This window comes from Triticum aestivum, chromosome 3B (genome assembly GCF_018294505.1).
Source record: "Triticum aestivum cultivar Chinese Spring chromosome 3B, IWGSC CS RefSeq v2.1, whole genome shotgun sequence".
Classification (NCBI taxonomy): Eukaryota; Viridiplantae; Streptophyta; class Magnoliopsida; order Poales; family Poaceae; genus Triticum; species Triticum aestivum.
The window spans coordinates 140,190,037-140,201,203 of record NC_057801.1 but is presented as its reverse complement, the minus strand read 5'-3'; the positions used below and the strand labels follow the sequence as shown (position 1 = coordinate 140,201,203).

General features: G+C 46.0%; 1 protein-coding gene across 1 annotated transcript; it reads right to left on the bottom strand.

Annotated features, from left to right (window-relative positions):
• Nucleotides 1-1,335: 1,335 nt before the first annotated feature.
• On the bottom strand, nucleotides 1,336-8,117 carry LOC123069029 (wall-associated receptor kinase-like 20). Its single transcript, XM_044491761.1, has 3 exons — nucleotides 7,135-8,117; nucleotides 6,981-7,043; nucleotides 1,336-2,768 (listed from the first exon to the last, which is right to left on the bottom strand). Exons 1-3 carry the CDS (start codon nucleotides 7,946-7,948, stop codon nucleotides 1,693-1,695), a joined length of 1,953 nt encoding a protein of 650 aa, XP_044347696.1. The 5' UTR covers nucleotides 7,949-8,117; the 3' UTR covers nucleotides 1,336-1,692.
• Between the last annotated feature and the right edge of the window lie 3,050 nt (nucleotides 8,118-11,167).

Genomic DNA, 11,167 nt, shown 5'->3' with positions numbered 1-11,167 from the left:
GCCCACTACAGCCTCGCTTCTTACCTTGTTGCTCTGGGAGATGATAGTGAGCAGAGTGCTTAGGCTTGACCAAGGGCCACTAGTGATTCCCCGCGAAAAAAAAGTCACTAATGAGGGTACGAAGTTGACTGGACATAGTTACTACTTCCCCTTCCATTCTGCCCCGATCTCCTTCGCCTCCTACCTCTAGAACCCTAATTTCTCGCCAAATCATGTACTCCCTCTATTCACTTTTATAAGACCTTGAAGACATTTCAGACAATGTGCAAAACAGTCCATTTTGAATTGTTTTAAACGACTTACAAAAATGAACGGAGGGAGTACCAAACCGTGAGAGCTCGTGAAATTGAGTAGGCAAATGTGACAGAAGGTGTTAAGAGTAAGGAAAGTGGTTTTGCGAAAGTTAATACTCCCTCTGATCCGAATTAACTGACACAACCTCTATATAATGTCTTGCTTACATTGTATAGAGGGCACGTCAATTAATTCAGATTGGAGGGAGCACATTTTTTTTGAACATATGAAAAATATTTTTTTAGTTATGGAAACACTTTTACAATGTATAAACATTTTAGAAAAATGGCATGAACATTTGTTTGAAACATGTGAGCATTCTTTAAATATGACGAACATTCTTATAATACTATCAACCTTTTCTAAAAGTTATGTGGACATTTTTTGTATGTGCGATTAACCTTTTTAAAAATTCATGTGAATTAACTTTTGAAATATATGTATTTAAAATATTTCAAAAATGAAAAAATGAACGAAACACAACCGCGTAACAAAAACACGCTATCCTATTTTGCCGGCCCACTACAGCCTCGCTTCTTACCTTGTCGCTCTGGGAGATGATAGTGAGCAGAGTGCTTAGGCTCGACCAAGGGCCACTAGTGATTCCCCGCAAAAAATGTCACTAATGAGGGTACGAAGTTGACTGGACATAGTTACTACTTCTCCTTCCATTCTGCCCTGATCCCCTTCGCCTCTTACCTCTAGAACCCTAATTTCTCGCCAAATCATGTGCTCCCTCTGTTCACTTTTATAAGACCTTGAAGACATTTCAGACAATGTGCAAAGCAGTCCGTTTTGAGTTGTTTTAAAGGACTTACAAAAGTGAACGAAGGGAGTACCAAACCGTGAGAGCTCGTGAAATTGAGTAGGCAAATGTGACAGAAGAAGGTGTTAAGAGTAAGGAAAGTGGTTTTGCGAAAGTTAATACTCCCTCTGTCCTAAAATATGTGTCTTAACCTTAGTGCGTATTACAGCAAGGGCGAAAACGTTAAGAATATGTTTAAGGGAGTGTCTGACTAAGTTTTTTTAGGTAATCATGACTAGCTTTATTTCAGCTCAAACAGAGAAACGTCATCAACAATCAACCCATGGTCGATTGAGGTGGGTTCTCCATCCACAGAGACGGAGGATGAACCCTAGCCATACTCGCGAGCTCATGGGGTCTCAGGTATACAATGCTCGATAATAATCTTCTCAAAGGTTGATAATGTAGGTGTTGATGTTCTTTTTGACTTAGAACAAGACCTTGTATATAGGAGCAGATGACAAAGGGAGTAATTGTAGACTCTAGTGCTCTTAGTACATATTAAGCGTCATTTATCTCAACCCTATTACCCTAGCGTACAACATCGAAGACATGCAAGTTAGATCGATGTATCACGGATTCCCGGTCATCGATCATACGTTTTGCTGCGGCTCCACGGCAGCGGCCCCTGCCTCAATGTTGATGATGTACTCGATCTCGTCGGCGACTTCCTTCATGGACGGGCGGTTCTGCCGGCGATCCTCGAGGCAACCGAGCGCGAGGAACCCGAGCGCCTTCATCGTGTCGAGCTCCAGCTGCGTGGCGTGATTCTTCATTGCTGGGTCCACCACGTCCAGGAGCCGCTCCTCGTCCGCCGCCCGCTGCACATGCACGGCGAGGTTGACATCGTCCTCGCCGCGGCCGAAGTCGATGGCGCGCTTTGCCGTGAGCAGCTCCAGCAGCACCACCCCGAAGCTGTAGACGTCGCTTTTGTCCGTGAGTTGGTAGTTCCTGTAGTATTCCGGGTCGAGATAGCCCAGCGTCCCTTGCGCGCAGGTGGAGACGTGGCTCAGCCCGGGCTCCGCGAGCCGGGAGAGCCCGAAGTCGGAGACCTTGCCGTCGAGCTGCTCGTCGAGGAGAATGTTGCTGGACTTGATGTCCCGGTGGTAGATGGGCGGCGAGGCGGAGAAGTGCAGGTAGGAGATGCCCTCCGCCGTGTGGCGAGCGATGGCGAGGCGGCGGCGCCACGGGAGCGGCGGCTGGCTCATGGCGCCGTAGAGGTGGTCGGCGAGCGTGCCGTTGGGGATGAACTCGTAGACCATGAGCGGCTGCTGGAGGTCGACGCAGCAGCCGAGGAGGCGGACGAGGCTGCGGTGGTTGACCTGCGACAGCACGCGCACCTCGTTGAGGATCTGGTCCGTGGACTTGGTGTTGCCGAGCTTGGCGCACTTGACGGCGACCAGGGTGCCGTCGGCGAGCGCGCCCTTGTAGACCTCGCCGTAGCCGCCGACGCCGAGGAGGTTGTCGCGGGAGAAGTTGGCCGTGGCGCGCTTCAGCTCGCGGCTGGTGAAGTTCTTGGCGGTGCGGCCGCTGGAGTTGTTCGCGTTCAGGATGTCCTCGCGCTCCTTGGTCAACCTCTCCCGGGCTAATTGGATGCGCCTCTGCCGCCGGTAGAGGAACAGCCCTGCCGCTATCAGTAGCAGGGCGCCGCCCAGGCCGCACACTATCCCTGCATTGCAAATTTACTGCTCAGATTGATCCAATCCAGTGACTTAACTCAGGAAGGAAATTCTCTCAGGAAGGAAATTCTAGTCGATTGACTTAAAAGCAGTTATGTGCACTAGTCGGCAACCCGTGCACCTGCACGGGTTAGCACTTTGGATATATATTGTATGCCTAAAATTGTACACATTAGAAATGTCAGGGCAAAATTAGAAAACACTCGTTTGAAATAATATTAGCTAAATGCATGTTACTGTTTTTCATGCATTTATAAATGAGTTATATTCCTTCTATATACATATTGTGTCATGGCGCACTTGACCACAGATTGATAGATGTTACACCTTTTGTTTGTAAATATAAGACGTCTTATATATAGGAATAGAGACTCATGTTTGTTCAATTCATTTATAAATATCCTATGAATTTGTAGAAGTTCTAGAAAAAGAATGAATGAAAGTCTAGATTTCATCTTCAGTTAGTGTTCGTGACATCCATGCAGAAGTGCGCTATAGCGATGTGATCATTTAGTTTCATGTTCGACCATATAGTGAATAGTCTTTTATAAAATGTCAAAGTAATATTCTATACATTGAACAGAAAAATCACATTGTCATATTTTATTTTTCAAATCAAAGCATGTAGGATGGATTATCTGTATGTTTATTTCTTAATCATGTAATTTAAATAAAATTTATATGAATATCAGAACAGATGTTTGAAATATTTAGGTCAAAATGGAGTTTCCACTATCAACAGCACTCTTTAGAAGTCGCGAACAGTTTTGAAAAAAAAAATCTACTCCCGAATATTAAAGTGGAGTACTTGATATAATTATTATGAGAAATATTTCACAGTTTTTCTTTTTTCTGCTCACAACACATTCTATAGAATAATTGATTGGTACATATGTGGACGTTAGCATCAGCAGTTGCATCCTTCCAGAGAAAATACAGAACACATACTCTAAAAATATAATTCACCGCTCACGCATGCATCACGCAAATGTAGTAAACAAAAGAGAGAAAGGTTAGATGGTGCTCGGGCTTTATTTTCAAGGGATAATGCATAACTTTTTTATTTTGAAGAAAACAAAGAGAGACCAGAGAACTCCTGTACGCGGGATAGGAGAGCTGGTCTCCTGTTTCATCCTATGACTATAGATGAACCATATATTAATCGGATGGTCAAAAGGATTAACGTGATGTCTCGTATGGTGCTTCCAATTAGTAAATATAAGATATAAGATTTCCGATCTCCAATTTTGTTTCGAACAGGGCAACATTTGCGTCTAGCAAGCTGTGCTGAGAAATCTATTTTTTTTCTCGTCTATCCAGCAGTTTGTGCAGATAAAAAATGTTATACTTCCTCCATTCTATAATGTAGTGCGTATAGATTTTTGCAAAAGTCAAGCTCACCATGTTTATAGAGAAAAAATATTCAGAATACCAAATGCATATCATTGCATACGTAGTGAGTTAAGTTTTCTTATTGTATATGTTTGGTATTGTAGATATCAATAGTTTTCTTCGTACACTTGGTCAAAATTTGCTAAGTTTGTTTATTTTATAAAATCTATATGCACTGTATTATGGAATGAAGGAAGTATAATACAGGTGCATATATAAGCCAGTAAATTTAGGAGTAGCAGTCCATTAACAGTTTTGGGTGCTAGGTGTAACAAAAAAAAGGCCCAAAAGGGCACCTAAACCTCCCAAAATGGCTACCCACTCAATTTTCACACTATCCCGCTTTCATTGATATTTCGATGAGATTCACTGAATTTCAGTAGTTTCAGTAGGCATTGAAATATTCAACTTTTCGCCAAAACATTTCAACAATTTTAGTAGTACACATGAATTCAAATATGGGGGTGGCAATCAAGTCTTAAACAAGTGACATAACATTAAGAAAGAGAAAGAAAAAAAACTGAAAAGAAAAATTTACATGGATCTCAATGTAAGATCTGACTGAGACATAACAAGGTCTCAGTTGACTGGGATTTAGAAAGACGATTTAAATATTTTTGTAGAAAATATTTTTTAATTCAAATTTTTGGTTGAATTCAAGTGAATATTTGGCCGAAACGCAAACCAAAATCAGTGAAATTTACTGTATTTCAAAGATTTTTGTTGTCACTGAAATATTTCTGAAACTGAAAGTTGAAATGACACTCCAACTGAACAACCATAGATGGGCGGAAAATTTGAGCTCCGTGCCTCCCTCTCCCGAAGCCGGATTTGTGTCCATTCCGTCGTCGCTCTACGTCTCCTTCTCGGTCCAATATGGCGATTGTGCTAAAGTTGCTCTTATGGACTTTTGGGAGGGGGCAAAAGAAAGATAAGAAAAGAGAAGAATTTTTTTATGTGTTTCAGATTCCCAATGATAGATGGATCTCATGTGCCAGGAAGCAGTGGCGGAGACAGGGGGGGGGGGGCATGACGGGTGCTTCATACAGAAAAAATCCCGCAAAAAATGACCGAACAAGGAATCGAACCTCAAACCTCCCACGCTTTGACCTGCGCTGCTAGACACCGGAGCTCCGCAATGCTAGTGTCCTATACATGCTAGAGATTGGCTATTATATGTTTCTTTTTTTCGCGTTTTTCATTTCATTATTATTTTTCTTTCTTTCTTTTATTTTTGCTTTAGAAAAATCGCAATTTCAGAAAAAGTTCAACATATTCAATACTTTTGTTCGGCTTTAAAAAATGTTCAAATTTATTTGTTCAGGTTTTCAATGCTGTAATTTTTAAAAATGTACAAAATTTGTTTGTATTTTGAAAATTTGTTCGCTGTTTCAAAATGTGTTCGTGATTTTCAAAAAATGTTCGTGTTTTCAAATTTGCTCAAATTTTCAAATAAAAAATTGGAATTTCACATTTATTCCCTTTTTCAAATTTTGTTCGTGATTCTCAAAAAATGTTCACATTTTCAAATTTTCGAAAAAAGTTTTGGAATTTCACATTTGTTCCCATTTTCAAAGAAAAATCGCGTTTTTCATTTTTCCTGTTTCCTTTTATTCTTTTTTTGTTCTCCTCTTTATTTTGTTTAAAAATTTCAAATATTGTTTGGAATTTCAAAAAGTGTTCTCTTTTTCAAAATTTGGTCAGATTTTTCAAAAAATGTTCAGGAATTTCAAAAAATGTTTGCACGTTCAAACTTTTGTTCACAATTTCAGAAAATGATCGCATTCTCAAAATTTTGTTCACAATTTAAAATATGTTCACGTTTTAAAAATGTTCTCATTTAGAAAAATTGTTCAAAATTTTTAAAAAATGTTCATGCTTTCATTTTTTTCATGAGGTTCAAAAAAAGAATTCCAGTTTCAAAAATTATTTTAATAAATGTTCGTGTTTTCGAATTTTGTCCAGGAGTTTCATATTCGCATTTCTAAGTTTGATTTTTGAATTTCAAAAAATGTTCCATTTTAAAAAAGATATCATCATTTTCGAAATATGTTCTATTTCAAAAAAATTGTCCATCATTTTCAAAAGTGGTCCTGTTTTGAAAAATATTCATAATTTTAGAAAGAAATCACATTTCTTTCATGAAATGTTTTGATTTTCCCAAAATTGTTTTCATATGTTAACGCTGCTTTTGAGTTCTTATAAGATTTCGCGCTACATACAATCAGCTATACCCGTCTGGCGTGGTGGTGTGCTGCAGCCACTATGAATCCGAGTTTGTGAGCTCGAATCCTCGTGGCTGCAAAATGTGGCAAATAGGAGCTCCCCCTGGCCCGTAAATCTGAAAAGGGGGAATAGGCCCATGAGAAAGCCCATTCATAGCAGTCCTAGGTGATCTCCTTGGCCCTTTCCTAGCCCTAGCGTAAGTGCGGCAAGTCTCCGTGATTAACCTATGAGATTTGCGAGTCGCTGCCGAAGCCCAAATTCACTACAGTTTTGGTCTAGGACGGCACGGCGGCACACAGCAGTCGCTGCCGAAGCCCAAATTCAGAGCACGAGGACCCAACGTAGGGCTGGCCAGTCAATGCTTGTTTTTCTAAGAGAGAAAGCCACCTATGTTGACCAAAACTGTAGTGAATGCGGCGTTTTCTTTAGTCAGAGCCGAACATATCTAGCTACAGTCACACCGCAACAGTTCGTCGCTTGACATGACACCACTGATCTAAGCAAACCGGAACCGGAGGAGAAACTAGATTTGCAATTGCAAGTAAGGATGAGACTGAAACAGGGTAATCAGAGAGACGTAATACCTGCGATGAGAGGCGCACGGTTTGATCCCTCGCAGTCTCCAGCGCGCTCGCAATCAGAAGGAACTGCACAAATAAGCATATCACGGTATGAGCCAATGACCAAAATGAACCAGCTCGAGCTCAGTTCGACCAAAATGATTCGTCGGCAACGTACTCTGCTGGCACGCGCCGGCGACGGGGTCCCACGCGAGCCCGGGCACGCACAGGCAGCGCCGCACCGCGCCGGCCGCGACCGGGTCGCCGGCGCACGTGGCGTTGGCGCCGTCCTCGCAGTCCGCCTGCGTCTGGCAGAGCGGCTCCCTCGGCGTTGCCCACTGCAGCTCGAGGCCGAGGCGGCCGCCCCACGTCGCCGGCGGCTGCGCGGGGTCGAGGTTCACGAAGCTGGTGTAGGCGCTACAGAGCTCGGGCGACGCGCGGATCCGGTGCGACGTCGACGACCCGCCCGCCACGAACGTGCAGCAGAGCGGCAGCGGCGCGCAGGGCGACCGCGCGGCGTCGGCGTAGGCATGGCAGAGCGAGCTGGACGAGCAGTTGAGTGGGGAGCGCAGCAGCGCGGAGGTGCAGTTGAGGAGCATGATGGTGTTGGAGGAGCTCACGTTGAACGGCAGCGACGGGTCCAGCTGCACGCCGCGCCCGGCGGGGGCCCCCACGGACACGCACGTGTCGCTGGACACCAGCGGCGCCGGGGCGACCACGAGGCGCTGCGCCGCCGGGGACACGGAGGTGATCGGGTAGGAGGTGCCGTTGAGCGCGTCGAAGAAGAGCGTCGACGTGCCGGCCGCGCACCGGACCTTGTACGCTGGGTCGCCGCACCCGTCCGCCGTGCTCAGCGGGTACGGCACCGCCGTCGAGCCGCACGGGGGGCAGACCCGCGCATGGCCGCCCAGCGGCAACAGCGCCGCGAGGATGGCGACTGCCGTAACCTCGAAGAGGAACAGGGGACGACGGCCGCAAAACGGTCTCGCCATTGCTTCAAGCTTCTTTGCCGTTGCTGTACGGGTGGCTGATCGATCCGCGAACCATTTAAGGTGTGGTTGAATGTTTGTGGTTGCGTTGAGCGGAAGGTCGGAAATGTTTGACTCGTTTGGCAGCCGCCTTGACTAGTGCCATTTGGAAGCTTATCTTGGAAACCAACAAGGCTTACCCTGTTTGCATCTGTTTGAAGCTTATTACCCGGGGACCCATGTGGAGTGTCGTGTTATCTGGAGCAGTATCTTGGCTTCGCTTCACTGACGACTTTGCCGCTCTACCTTCGTCCCGCACCAACAATGTTGAGTCGTACATCCAAAACGATACGATTCAGTCGATCTGGAGTGAAGCAACGTTGTCACCCTTTTCAGAAAGATTTTTGAAAGTATCTTTTAGTCGCCCATTCAGAAAGATGGGAGGCCTTGATCAATGAACCTGGTTGGGCGGGGATGATACCTTAGAGGTTCAGGTTGTTGAATCACAATATTTTCAGTATGATGTTAGTGTAAGATTTCACCTTCATAAAATTAAATCAACAAAAAAACTTGACACACTAAGATAACCTCATCACATCTGAATAATCAAATCAGTGAGGACACAAAACTCTTTAACCTTGTGGCACCACATAGAAAAAACGAGTAATTTTATTCTCAATAAGCTACGATGATAACTAGACGTTGACGAAGAACATAAAGCTCTTAAAGGTCTGAGGTCCCCCGTCTCTCAACCCCGAAATGGCAGCCACGGGCTCAGAAGTTCCCTGGCGGCTGTTGTAGTCCTTCGAGAAACCCTCTTTCTAGTCAGTTGATTGGAGTTAGGAAAATTCACTCGCCGAACACCCACGAGGGCACGAATGAGCCGACCCACTCAACAGTGCTCATCATTGTATCCTAAGAAGACACACTCAACAGACTGAGCGGACAGTTTGGTGCGTTCACGAGGGGCTAGAAGAACAACCAAACAAATGAAGCGCCGAGTAATCAGGAGAACGATCAAAGAGACGCTCGAAAGTAACGCCGCCCTGCAAAGCAGTGGACGCCTGAAGGTTGATGAGTGTCGGTGTCAAAACCTGCAGATCTCGGGTAGGGGGGCCCAAGTTGTATGTCTGAGGACCAATGGTAACTATGGACAAAGGACACAATATTTACCTTGGTTCGGGCCCTCTTAATGAAGGTAAAACCCTACTCCTGCTTGATTATATTCAAAGGGTATAGGGGTTACAAGAGTTGATCTACCTCGAGATCGATTCGGCTAACCCTAGATCAGCTAGCCTAGCAATGTTGTGATCCTGCCTCCGATCTACCCTCCGATTTATATAGACACCGGAGGGGCTTAGGGTTGTACAAAGCCGGTTTTACAGAAAGGAATAACATATCGGACACCTATACTTGCCATTCACGCATACGGGTGTCCCCACCGTACACGAGATCTTCTATGTTGTATCTCAACGGCCCATCAGTCCGGCCCACATCCAATAGACCGGACGCCCGAGGACCTCCTAGTCCAGGACTCCCATAGTAGCCCTTGAACCTGTTTTCCATGATGATATATTCGGCGTTCATATTGTCTTCGACATTGCAAGGCGAGTTCTTTGAAGAATACACACCGGCTTTCCTCTGTGAAAGAATCGTATCCGGCTTTTCATAATAAACACAACCCTTAGGCGTGAAGGCAGGATATATAAAAAATAAGAACAGTGTCTTTACTGAAAACTTTTTCGGCGAAGCGCCAGACTTGACCCTTCGGCATTTTAAACCGTTTTCCCACCCCGTGTTCCATGTTTCGAGGCCATGCCTCATTGGCACGTCCCGTCAAAACAGAGATCGTACCCACTTAATACGGGATTGCACATCAATGATATTTGGGTAATCCAACCATTTGCGGTGCACGCTTTCATTTGGAATAGGCGAGATTCAAGGCACGAGTGGGGGCGGTTGGCATTTCTACTGCCTATAAGAGGGCAATGGTTCTTTACTTTCTCCCCCACGCCTTCACATCTACTCAGCCTTCCAATCTCCCAAGCTCTCTACGCCTGCAAAGTTTTCGTCTTTCTCACCACCACCACCACCTCCTCCTCCGACCATGGCCGGATCTGGCTCCAAAGGAAAGTGGGAGGCCTCCTCCGTCATGGAGAAGGAGATAAAAGATCTCCGGAGTGCGGGGTACCTCACCGCAAACATCAAGCATAGGCTTCCCCTCGAAGGTCAAGTCATTCCCACTCTGGAGCCCGGCGAACGGGTCGTCTTCCTTCCCCACTTCCTTAGAGGGTTAGGTTTTCCACTCCACCCGTTCGTCTGGGGACTCGTGTACTACTACGGGCTAGATTTTCATGATCTAGCCCTGAACTCTTTCCTCCACATCTTGGCGTTCATCGTCGTGTGTGAGGCTCTCCTCCGCATCCACCCACACTTCAGCCTATGGCTCAAGGTCTTCAACGTGAAGCCGGAGGTGGTCGACAGCACGCGGACTGCGGCGGAGCTATGATCAGCAAGCTGCTGAACACCACATGGCCCAAGGGGGCCTTCGTGGAGACCGTGAAGATCTGGCAACAGGAGTGGTTCTACATCATTGAGCTGCGCCGCACTAAGTAAGCGGCGATTCCGGAGTTCAGATCTGGACCCCCATGAGGCTCAACTCCTGGAACGCGAAGGGCCACGACTGGGCGTCCCAGACGGAGGTGCAGGCGCTGCAAATGCGCATCACCAATGTGCCGAGGAAGAACGTTGGTCTAACCAACGTGGTTCAAATTATGCTCTTCCGCCGCATTCTCCCCTGCCAGCGTCGGGCTTCCCCCATATGGGAATTCAAGCTGGAGGAGCCGCGGACTCTACAACATTTCCTCGGCACCACGCACGAGGGAATGTGGAAGCTGCTCTTCAAGGCGCAGAAGAGCTGGCCCATGGAGACCAAAGACATCGGCCTTAGTGCCACGAATCCGGTCTCTCTGGTAAGTATTCAATATCTTCGAAGACATACCTAGTTCATATATATATTTTTGATCTATGCTGAACTCATAAACCCATCTTTTTTTACAGGGATGGACCAAGAAGTCGGAGCGGATCAAGAGTCCGGCTCCGTTGCCTGAAGACCCAGTCACTCCTGAGCTGGAGGAGATGCTGGTCCCGGCGCCTTATAAGGCGGCGGAGAAGAAGGCTAAGAAGAAGTGCAAGGGGCCCAAGGACGGGCCCCGCTACAAAGGTCCTCCGAAAGATGTGTCC